General features: G+C 46.3%; 1 protein-coding gene across 4 annotated transcripts in view; it reads left to right on the top strand.

Annotated features, from left to right (window-relative positions):
• Window positions 1-12748, top strand: part of LOC147700568 (zinc finger protein 8-like) — a 36724-nt gene that overhangs the window by 6133 nt on the left and 17843 nt on the right. For 3 of the 4 annotated variants that reach the window (XM_086929698.1, XM_086929695.1, XM_086929696.1), the window contains exons 2-4: window positions 2376-2502; window positions 2894-3007; window positions 4012-4110. In XM_086929698.1, coding sequence (XP_086785824.1) covers window positions 2376-2502; window positions 2894-3007; window positions 4012-4110 — 340 coding nt within the window. Of the gene's footprint in view, window positions 1-2375; window positions 2519-2893; window positions 3008-4011; window positions 4111-12748 lie in introns of those variants that run through there. The other variant, XM_086929697.1, reaches the window with a different exon arrangement.

The raw sequence follows: 12748 nt of genomic DNA, 5'->3' as shown, positions 1-12748 counted from the left end.
TCCCCCTGCTCTGTGAGGGGGATGTTTGCCACTAACCAGTGTCATTCTCTTTTACAGATACGCCAATGATATACAAATTCGTATGTATAGAAACGCATGTTTATATTTAACAGCGCAATAGTGTAATCAATCCTATCTATTTAAATATAGGAGTGGAATATACAGGGCTGGACCCTGTATGGTCCTGATGAAAAGCTTGGGGAGGTTGAAACATGTTGACCACAAGACACTGATCTAGCCCAATTTAAGGTTAAATAACAGTGTTACCCCATTTTAGCACATACCAAACTAGGAGCAGAATAAATTGTTGAGGCCCACTAGCACGGTATTTTTAACACACAACCACTCCACCACCACAACACTTTTGCACCACACATAGCCTTTTTCACAAAAAAGTGCTCCTGCGTAGTTCGCTAGTCGCAGCACGCCCCTTTTCGTAGAGAACTGGGATGGCCCCAATGATGAAGCATGTCACCGTGGGGAAACCCCGGTGAGTGAGGGGACTCTAGAAAGAAATTTTTCTTTCTCATGGTAAATACTGACAGAATTACACAGTACACCATACACACAAACTAGGTCTCTGGACCCATTACTGCGGGTTCCTGACTTTTTTTTATTTGTAAGAAAGGACATGAGCATATTTAGAACAATCAATAGAAAACTTAGCCTACTTGCCCCCTCATCTGACTTTTCTTAAACGCTCTGTGTGATTGGCCCAAGTGTATTTTCAGTCGAGTGGAAGCAACATGATTCTCAGAGCGTCTGCTTCGCTTAATTATTATTTGGAAGAGATGACCCTCGATCCACCCTGATTGACGTTGGAATTTGTTTTCATTTGTCATACCCTACATCTGTTAACATGTCCCTCTCAGTCCCTAATTTTATTCCTTTAATCCAGCACTTCCTTCGCTCCGTTAAGCAATATACACTCCATTTCCATGTTCTAAGACTCCATTTCCCATCTGCACAGGAAGTGACATCACTGGATTTCCCATCATCTATCTGGTCAGGGAGTGACTTTACTGGTTTTCCGCCAAAACCATCTTTAAAAGAACAAGCCAAGCAAGAGAACTTTGTTTCCTATCAACCATCAGCACAGGAAATGACATCACTTGATCTCCCATGATCTACCTGCATAGGAAGTATCATCACTTGATCTCCCATAATCCACCTGCCCAGGAAGTGGCATCACTGGATATCTCATCATCCACCTGCACAGGAAGTGACATCACTGAATTTCCCGTCATCCACCGGAAGAGGAAGTGACATTACGATTTTTCCTGCCAAACCCGTCTTTAAAAGAAGAAGCCAATCAAGAGGACTTTTTCCCATTACCCATCAGCACAGGAAATGACATAATAGCACCCTCAACTCCTTCCTCACCTCCCAGCACCTACTTTAATGGTAGTTGCATCACATATGTGCACAGCCGCATGTTGAAGGCAAGCCCTCAGTGCTGCATCTTTCAGCCCACTACTGATCCTGAAAAGTAATTCTAACCATACTTACAGTAACTTCAATTTCCTTAGGAATTAGTTAGGAATTAGGACCATGTCATGAGTGATGTAATATGCGACGTCATCAGAAGTGGATTGCGGGTGCGCAAGTTATAGCTGAACTAACAATAACGGGGGAATTTCAATGATTTTGTATGACTGAAATGGCCAGCCAACTATACCATGTGTGAAACCTATTGTTTTTTCAGTGAATTTCTAAGGCTTTTTAAATGCTAATTCCTAACTATAAGGTGGCTGAAACCTATGGTTTTTTCAGTGTATATATATATATATATATACATATATATATATATATATAACATACAGGTGACATACATGCAGGCACACATTTAACCACAGATTTCTTGCATATAGGCACTCACATACACATGTAATAAATGAATGCAGGCAGATCATCAGGAAGTTGGGGATATCTGATTGTTAGTGGGCACATGTGGGTGGGTATGTGACTGATAAGCTAGATGGTGAGTGTTGTGAAGAGTGTAGTATGTGTGAGTGGATGTGAAGATTCTTACACACACAATAAAGTGTCATTTTCACTTCAAAAGCTAGTTATTTTAACTTTGTCCATTGCTAGCGTTCGACAGTGCTAAAAACTAGGATTTGCCTCTTTGAAGAATTGCCAGTGCTTCCATGTAAGGCAACAGAGGCTTTAGTGATTGGATGTTGGTCAGTGGTGGAAACTGGAAGATTCCAGACTCCTGATTTCACTTTTTTTTGGTTTTAGCCAACAGACCTATCTGTTATGTACCAAGAAGGAACTGTGAGGGGTCATATGAAAGCTAATATGAGTGACAACCTGCATGCTTGAAAGATGGAAGCACAGTTTCTGACAATATGATGTGTATCTCGTTCCAGACACCAGTTACTTTCCGTGATGTTGCTGCCTGCTTCTCAGAGGCTGAGTGGAGGTTCATTGCTGACTGGCAGAAGGAACTTTACATCAGTGTAATGAAAGAGATTCACCAGGCACTCCTGTTGCTGGGTAATGGAGTCCACCGGTACCTTATTCATAGACTAGTTTAAATGTGGGAGGTTGTTACTTAGAACCTTTTTGATGTACATAACAGGTCCATCCATCTTGTATCTGGGTATAGCAGAGTGTTCCAATACATATGCTTTTCTTTATACTAATAAAACATTTTTTGTTATGGTGTTAGGTGGTTGGTTTTGCCAGAGCTATCCCCTAAAGACTGTTCTGATGCAGTTGAGATATTTTCCACATATTAGTGATTGCTAAAATATACATGTTTGATAGAATGTCTGACAACCTCTAACTTGGTTCCTCTGCTGCGCCTCAATTTCTTATTGCAAGGATGAATGTGTTAGTTCACTCTCTGATGCTGCTGTATTTACTTCTCTCTTTCTGGTGCCAGGCTATAAAATAGCCAACACCAGCACCCTACTTCGCATTCATGAAGGAAACGATTTGTTCATCAGACCGGACAAGGGTGAAGTGAGCCAACCATACTCTGAAGACCCCTCCTCATGTAAGTAAAACACTTCCACTATCCCCGCTGGGGCTGCTAGGACATTCCTATCAAAAAGTCTAGTATTTGTTAAGTGTTATATAGACTTGTCCCCGGCCCCCATAAATCTATTGATGCATTATGGGTGTTGCTACAGTACGGCCATCTTTTGGCTGGTCGAAGAGGAGGAACACTGCATATAAAGTAACAAAGCGGCAGTAGGTTAATGATTGTACACCGCAACAAAGTGATAGGCCTAGAAGACACTGCTGATGAGATCGAGCCATGACGTAAAGTAGTAAAGGGAATTCCTCAGTCCACAAACTGACAAAACATGACATCTAGACAGCTTAGTAGGAGAATGCTAGATTAAAAATCAGAACTGAATGAGGAGGGTTTTGAGGACACAAGATTAGAAAAATGCATATTTTGTTCAATATGTGATTGATGTTAAAGGGGTGAGAGCATAAGAGAGGAAAGTGAGGTGGGCCTTATGCACTTCCTGCAGTTAAAGAGCCAGGCAGAGATTGCTATCCTCTGGGTTGGCACCAGTGACCTTACAGGGGAATAGGAGGTCATGTATTTTTATTTATTTATGTAAAAGAGGGAAGTGTAAGAAACTAGCGTGGGGAAGTTTACACTCCAAGAGAGGATTACCGTCGGAGGGGAAACCTTGTTTTTACTTCTGAGAAAGGGGGCGGAAGAGGGCCTACAAGACATGTCTAGCACGACAGAATATGACCTAATTTAAGTGGCTTCACCCCCTCCAGATGTTGGTGATCCCTGCCCCGTAGCTAGAAAAGGAGTGAATGGAGAGGCAGGTAGGGTCATCCAGTGTGAGGAGATTAGGGGGGTCACATGGAGGCATGAAATGTGTGTAATGAAAGGTTGGAGTAACATAACTCTTAAGAGGAGCTTAGATGTTAAAGAAAGGAGAACGTTCAAAGCTTGGGTGGATTGGGGATAAGTAAAGAAAGGCACAAAGAGATTGATACAATTATTTTATTCTGTATCTTGTCATCTAGGCATTATCCCTGACATTTTGATAAGGATTGACCACGAGAAAGAGATGGATAGAAGTCGTGCCTCTGATGAAATAAAAATGAAGCCCGTTCCTATCATGGGTGAGTTGCAAGTTTTCTCAAGATTTTACATGCCATTTCTTGTGAGTAAAAATGTTGGTTCCCCTTTTCTTCTCTAAATATGTAACATTTGCAAGCCAGTCTGTCATCTCTCAAATTTGATATCTCTTGTACACTAGGGGAATACATGAACTTTATTTTATTTTTTGCAGTGGGGAATAATTCTCACAGAAGACCTATCCCTGCTGTCTCACCTTCAGAGGCAGATTTCTAAATCCCTATGTGAATATACATTAATTTGCTGCCCTGCAGGCACTTGCCCATGGGCAGTGGGTCACATGGCGAATAAGTCATAGCTCATCAGTTGGGAAATAACCAGCAGAAATGCACGTTTAATCCTGGTTTATCTACCTTGATACAAAGCTGAAGGGGTCAGATTGAAATTCTCCATCTTTGTGTCCACTCCGCCCCGGCCCGAACCCTCGTACCAAAAAGACTTCAAGTTGTAAACATGGGAGTCTAAGAAAATCCTAGATTTCCAGGGGTACTCTCTGATCTGCTTGTGTACTCCAGTGCAATTAACTCCTGGCACATAATCTTACTTGGTGCCTCACTGTAGAAGGAAATACTGCTACTCATCAAGGGGGTAGCTTCACACAGTTGAAAAGAACTTGCAAAAAGTTTTTGTAATCATTCACAGAAGGGTAAGTTTGTGTATGCTTTCCAGCTTTTTGATGGGCAGCCAGGTAAGAATATGCCCTTTCGTTTTGGTAGGAAATGATCAACATGCTAGAGTAAGTTCAAACTGTAACAGGTCCTTGTATCGTGTTGTGGGAAATTCCACTATCGTGAAAAACACGTTGAGAATTGCAACAAATATGTTTATTAATTTTGAATGAGTCTGTGAATATAGAAAGGCACAACTTCATTTTGTATATTTAGATTACTTTTTGTCTAATTTTGCTGAGATTATAGTCCATTAATAAGAATAAATTGTGTAACATTAATTGAGTTGAAGTATATTCCTTTGAAAGCAGTCTGTTCAAGTTATACTGTATATTTTATTTAATTGTGCCTGTGTGCGTAGCGCTGCTTCTCCCCACTACCATAGCTTCAATTTAATTGACTCTGCACCCGGTCTGTGGCGTAGAGCTCCGCATTGCTTTGTTTGCTTATTTTATTTAAATTGTGCCTGTGTGCTCCACCGCTAGCTCGCATTACCCGCATTGCCCCCTGAGCACAATTGCTGCCTGATTGCGCCCATAGCGTCCTGTTGTCCTCTTGTTGTTGTTTCCACCATTTTGTTGTGCCTGCAGCCCGTCCCTCCCCCTACGCTCCCGCCTCCCAGCTCCCCCTCCCACGCTCCGCCCCCCTCCACTTCTCCACTTATGACAGATGCATTTACGCGCAGCGGTCGCGCCCCATGCGCGCCGAAGGTGCGCCAAAGGTAAGCCGGTCTACGCCCATCCGCGCCTGGACCGCGCCCAGTGCCAAACCCCCTGGCCCCCGTCGTACCCAGCCCACTAGATTCACATATGATGCTGCAACTCTCCTCGCCCTCAACCCCGGACGGACACCACATTGCTGCAAGGCCACGCCAGGACGTACCCACGGCCCATTCGCCTGCCACACCTGCAAGTTCACCTGCTTCAGGACCCTCTCCAAATCCACTTCCTCCAAACATAGCTCCGACTCCAACCACCTGAAGTGCATCCTGCTAAACACCCGTTCGATCCACAGACACGCCACTGAACTCTGGGACCTACTCGACACTGCGTCACCGGACATCGCCTTCCTTACAGAAACATGGATGAACACATCATCAGCACCCGACATCGCCATAGCCATACCGGACGCTTACAAGATCATCCGAAAAGACCGCACCGTCTAAACAGGAGGAGGCATAGCCATCATCCATAGGAACACCATCAAAATCACGACCAGCTCTGACGACAATCTCGCAACCGCCGAACATCTCCACTTCCAGATCCACACCGACCCTAGGACCACACTTAGAGGCACCCTCATCTACAGGCCTCCAGGAACCCGCACTCAATTCAGCGATGACATCACTGACTTCGTCAGCCCACATGCCCTCGCCTCCGAGAACTACATTCTATTAGGAGACCTCAACTTCCACCTTGAAAACAAACACGACAGCAACACCAACTCCCTTCTGGACAACCTGGCCAATCTCGGACTCAAACAACTTGTGGACACCTCCACCCATGTAGCCGGGCACACGCTTGACCCTATCTTCACCTCCAGCAAGCACATTTCCTTCGACCGCACCACATCTCTCCATTGGACGGACCACAGCTGTGTTCACTTCAGCTACAAAACCACCTTGACCCACTACCGCCCACAACCTATTCCTCGAAGAAACTGGAACAAAATCACCTCCGACCAACTACTCACATCGCTCAACCAAAACCCTCCCACCCTCTCATTGGACCCAAACCAAGCGGCCACCAACCTCAAGCAATGGATCACCCACTGCGCTGACGAACTAGCACCCCTGAAAAAGCCCCAGATCAATTTAGGCAGCAAAAAGGCCCCCTGGTTCAACAATGACCTTAAAAAATCCAAGAAGCTATGCCGCACCCTAGAGAAAACATGGAGAAAAAACCCAACCACCTACAACATGGCCACCCTCAAGGCGGCCACCCGCAAACACCACCAACTGATTCGTTCCACCAAGAAATCAGCTTTCAAGGATCGTCTCGATAACAACGCCCACAACAGCAAGGAACTTTTCAACATCGTCAAAGAATTCACCAACACCGCCGCAGCATCTAACGACATCACTCCCTCCCAAGACCTCTGCGATGCGTTATCCTCCTTCTTCTACAACAAAATTGCCGACATTCACAACAGCTTCGAGAACACTCCCTGCGAACAACCCTCCCCACCCTCCTCAGATCCTACACCGCCAACTAACAACATCAGTGCCTGGAACCCAATCACCACCGAAGACACCATCCGCCTAATGAACTCAATCCACTCTGGCTCGCCAACCGACCCCTGCCCCCACCACATCTTAAACAAAGCTGACTCCATCATCGCACCCCATCTCCGTGATATCATCAACTGCTCATTCAACTCTGCCACCTTCCCAGAAAGCTGGAAACACGCCGAACTCAGCGCCCTCTTAAAGAAACCACCAGCAGACCCCTCTGAACTTAAAAACTACTGACCCATATCCCTTCTCCCCTTCCCCACCAAAGTCATTGAGAAAGCTGTCAACAGCCAGCTCGCCGCCTTCCTTGAATCCAACAACTCCCTCGACCCCAAACAATCCGGCTTCCGAGCCAAACACAGCACCGAAACCGCCCTCATCGCAGCTACAGACGACATCCGAACGCTTCTGGACAACGGAGAAACAGTGGCCCTCATCCTACTCGACCTCTCCGCCGCCTTCGACACAGTCTGCCACAGCACCCTTATACAACGCCTCAGCAACATCGGCATACAAGGAAAAGCCTTGGACTGGATCATCTCATTCCTCGCTGGGAGAACTCAAAGAGTCCGACTTCCCCCATTCAACTCAGAGGCCACTGAAGTCATCTGTGGAGTACCACAAGGATCATCACTCAGTCCCACCCTCTTCAACGTTTACATGAGTCCACTCGCCTCCATCGCGCGTCAACACAACCTTAACATCATCTCTTACGCCAACGACACCCAGTTAATCCTTTCCCTCACCAAAGACCCCAACACCGCCAAAACCAATCTTCACGAAGGCATGAAAGAAGTAGCCGAATGGATGAAACATAGCCGCCTAAAACTCAACTCAGACAAAACGGAGGTGCTCATCCTAGGATCCTCCCCCTCTGCCTGGGACGACTCCTGGGGCCTTCCGCTCTGGGCACAGCACCCTCACCCACAAACCACGCAGGCAACCCGGGCTTCATCCTAGACTCCTCTCTCTTGATGTCCAGACTAGTCAACGCAGTCTCATCCTCCTGCTTCAACGTACTTCGTATTCTCAAAAAGATCTTCCGCTGGATCCCCCTCGAAACAAGAAAGACTGTCACCCACGCACTGGTCACGAGTCGACTGGATTATGGTAACACACTATACGCCGTAATCACAACAAAACTACAGAAAAAAACTCCAACGCATCCAAAACGCATCAGCTAGACTCATATTGGACATCCCTCGCCAAGATCACATCACCGGACACCTAAAAGACCTCCACTGGCTTCCCGTCAACAAGAGAATTACATTCCGTCTTCATACCCACGCACACAAGGCCCTCTTCAAACTAGGACACGAATGCCTCAACACTCGACTGTCCTTCTACACACCCACCCGCCAACTGAGATCGTCCAATCAAGCCCTCGCCGCAGTCCCGCGTATCCGAAAATCCACCATGGGTTGCAGATCCTTCTCCTTCCTGGCGGCCAAGACCTGGAACTCACTCCCCACTCACCTCCGCCTTACTCAAAACCACATCTCCTTCAGAAAAGGATTGTTATACTTATTTTCCCACCCCTGAGGCGGAAGCCGGGGGCTCTTTTTGCGCTCTTGCCCGTACTAGTGACTTTTGCTATTGCTTGTTATTGACTACAAATAACCTGTGATTAATTGCATTGTGTGTTATGGAATACGAATACTTGCTGTAAAATTGATTTTAAAATACTGTATATATTTTAATGGACAGCTTTTAATCAGTCCTACCGTGGTGCGAGACTGACGGCGTCCACGGCTGCCCCCCTCCCGCCCAGCTGATCGAGCGCCGCTATTATCGGGCGCTAGGCACTCAATTCACTTTAGGCGCCATCTTGGGTAGGGGAAGGATCGCGGTCTAGACGATCGCGTATCCCGCCCTCCCAGGCTACAAAAGGCAGGAACTCCGCTCCCTCGTGGTATTGGTTATACTTATTTTCCCACCCCTGAGGCGGAAGCCGGGGGCTCTTTTTGCGCTCTTGCCCTTACTAGTGACTTTTGCTATTGCTTGTTATTGACTACAAATAACCTGTGATTAATTGCATTGTGTGTTATGGAATACGAATACTTGCTGTAAAATTGATTTTAAAATACTGTATATATTTTAATGGACAGCTTTTAATCAGTCCTACCGTGGTGCGAGACTGACGGCGTCCAGGGCTGCCCCCCTCCCGCCCAGCTGATCGAGCGCCGCTATTATCGGGCGCTAGGCACTCAATTCACTTTAGGCGCCATCTTGGGTAGGGGAAGGATCGCGGTCTAGACGATCGCGTATCCCACCCTCCTCCCTCTCCTCACAATGGATAAGAACAGCAGACCCGCCCGTCCGCGCAGCGGGCGGGCGCAGCGGGCGCGCCGAAGGCGCGCCAAAGGCGGGCCCGTCTGCGCCCGTCCGCGACCGGACGGGACCAGGGGCCACCCCCCCTGCTCAAAGTGGAATAGACTGCAGTACACTCAGGCAGTATGATGTCACCTTATTAAAAAACCTAATGCCATTAATTGATGACAACTGCCGGCACTCTATCCATCCTAACACTATTACTGGAACCTGCTCCCACTGCAAGTTCTCACTTTCTAGCCATGAAGGCAACTTGCACCCTGCCAAAAATTATAAAATGTTCCTGTTAAACTGTCGGTCACTTACCAAACATGCAGTACAAATGTCACTTCTTTTAGAAGAGACTAGCCCTGACGCTATATTTCTGACAGAAACGTGGCTAAAAGATGCGTCTGATCCAGACATTATTTCTCTCATGCAACTGGGATATGCACTGCAGAGGGTGGACAGGCCAGAAGGCAGAGGAGGAGGCTTGGGTATTCTCCACAAAAACCAGTACCTCTGTAGGACCACTCCGGCCACTATCTCCAACTGTGAGAGTATGTTTTTCACACTGGAGTTCTCACCTATAGTCTCATTCTCTGGCGCCCTTATTTATCGCCCCCCTAATCAATTGGGAGAATTCTTGGACTCACTCCATTCTACTATCGCAGAGTCGGTAGTTAACAAACCCTACTTTTCTCTATTAGGAGACATCAATATTCATCTAGATGACCCTAATAACTCCTCGGCCAAGGCGCTTCTGGACAGTCTAGCGGCTCTCCAGATTGTACAGAAGGGCTTTGAACCCACACATGAAAAGGGCCATCTTTTAGATGGGATCTTTAGTAATGACCATAGATTGGAGGTAGGAACCCCCCTGCCCCTCACATGGACGGATCACTTTTTGATACCTCTACAGTGGATGCCGGCCTTGCCACTCCAGGCCCCCCATCGCACCACCATATTAGGTAGAGATTGGTCGAAAATCTCCTTGGATCAATGGGCCAACTCTCTCTCCTCGGCTCCCTTCCAAAGTGAAACAGACCCGACCTCCCAGTATGAGAATTACATTAATTGTTTGCATGCTTCCCTGGATTTTATTGCACCCATTAAAACCCTTAAAGAAAAGACTAAATCTAAGGCATCACCGTGGTATTCCCCCCAACTCAAAGAATTAAAAAGGGTATGTAGGAAGCTTGAAAGGAATTGGAGAATCTCCAGGAGCAATATAGATAAAACCATCCATCATGAAGCCATCATAAAATATAAAACAGAAATTAGATGTACCAAAGCCTTGTACTTCGAGGAAAAAATTGCCACTGCTTCCAATTCATCTAGAGAAATTTTTCAAATAGCTAAATTTCTCATTGATATCCCTCCGACTCCCACTGACCCTAGCAAAGCCCAGACTCGCTGCGATAGTCAAGCGGAATATTTCCATGATAAAATACAGAAAATCGCATCGGCTTTCAACGCTCCCAATCTCACTCAGGGCGAAGGAATTATTTCACCTAGTACCGTGACTCACAAACTAGATGAGTTTCCGCTGCTGGATGAGGAAGCTCTCGAGGCTCTCATGCTGAAAATTAAATCTGGGTCTCCCACGGATCCTGCCCCCCCCTGTCAGTTATTAAAGGTCAAGGACTCCATCAAACCGGTTATCCTCAATATTCTCAATGCCTCTATCACTACGGGTTCAGTACCCACGGCTTGGAAACAGGCACAAGTTAGGGCATTTCTGAAAAAACCTACCTTGGACCCTGAGAATATGGCCAATTACCGACCTATTTCTCTTCTTCCGTGGGTCAGTAAACTTTTAGAAAAACATATTAATGCATCTATCACTCAATTCCTAGAAAACTATCATTTACTCCATGATTCCCAAGCAGGCTTCCGTCCTAAGTTAGGAACTGAGGCGGCTCTTTTGGCAGTAACCGAACTGGCTAGGAAACAAATGGATCAAGGCGGCACTACGGCAATCATGTTGCTCGACCTTAGTGCCGCCTTCGACACTGTCAACACCAGCATCCTTCTACTTCGCCTCCACCAAATGGGAATTTCTGGGAAAGCTATGCATTGGCTCCAGTCTTTTCTGGAAAATCGTTCATTCGAGGTTGTTGAGGGCACCACCCATTCAAAAACTTGGCCTTTGGCTCAAGGCGTGCCGCAGGGCTCTGCCTTGAGCCCTACCCTTTTTAATATTTATATGCAGCCTCTTGCTGACATAGCGCACTCATTCGGCGTAGGCATAGTGACCTACGCCGACGATACACAATTAGATGTGTCTATGAATCAATCTGACTCCTCCCGTTTGAACCTAAGTAACTGCTTGGTAGCGGTTGCCCAGTGGATGGCTGCCTCACATTTGAAATTAAATGGTGAAAAAACGGAGCTCATGGTGTTAGGTAATCCAACCATCCCTAGCCCTATGATGGATTGGCCCCCATGTATGGGCCCCCCGCCCCAACCAAAACCCCATATAAAGAGCTTGGGCATATGGCTGGATGCAAATCTCAGCTTTTTGCAACAGGCTACCATTCTGTCCGCCACCTGTTTCGGGCTCATGCGTATGTTGAGGAAAGTGCTGCTACTTCTCCCTTTTGAAGCCCGCAGAATAATGGTGCAGGCCATTATACTGTCCCGGTTGGACTATGGGAACTCCCTATATTTAGGGGCTCCCATCGCCACAACAAGAAAGATGCAGGTGGCCCAAAACGCTGCCGCTCGTCTTTTACTGGATCTAAATCAACGGGAATCGGGCACAGCGGCTCTGAGGAAGCTGCATTGGCTTCCCATTAAAGCCAGAGTGCTATTCAAATCCATGTGTATTATGCACAAAGCCATGTGGAAGACCGCTCCAACTATGATCTGTTCCTTGGCTAACCCCTACCTTCCCCACAGAGCTTTACGATCGAGCACAGCCTCCTTAGCTACTGTTAACAAAATCAGACGCACCAGATGGGGCGGACGCTCCTTCTCTTGGAACGCAGCAAAATCATGGAACTCCTTGCCCATCTCCCTTCGCAGCGAACCCAACCTTTTAAAATTTCGGAAGGAACTAAAAACCTACTTATTCGCTTAATTTTCTTCATTCTTAACTGTATGTTCTTCTAACTCTCTTACTTTACAGTCTGACCATACACAGCGCTACGAGGCCTCTGGGTTGTTTGCGCTTTATAAAACCCAATTAATAATAATAATAATAATAATAAGAAAAGAACTCAAAACCTGGCTATTCGACAAAAATTGAACCCCCTTCCCTAAGCGCCTTGAGACCCTCTGGGTGAGTAGTGCGCTATATAAATCCCTGAACTTGAACTTGTTGTCCCATATTCCTTGGTTTTACTGGCAGACTTGCCGCAATGTGATATATATATATATATATATATATATATATATATATATATA

The sequence above is a fragment of the Lissotriton vulgaris genome, chromosome 7 (genome assembly GCF_964263255.1).
Source record: "Lissotriton vulgaris chromosome 7, aLisVul1.2, whole genome shotgun sequence".
NCBI classification, from domain to species: Eukaryota; Metazoa; Chordata; class Amphibia; order Caudata; family Salamandridae; genus Lissotriton; species Lissotriton vulgaris.
The sequence above is the reverse complement of the archived record's forward strand: the minus strand, read 5'-3'. Positions and strand labels throughout refer to the sequence as shown.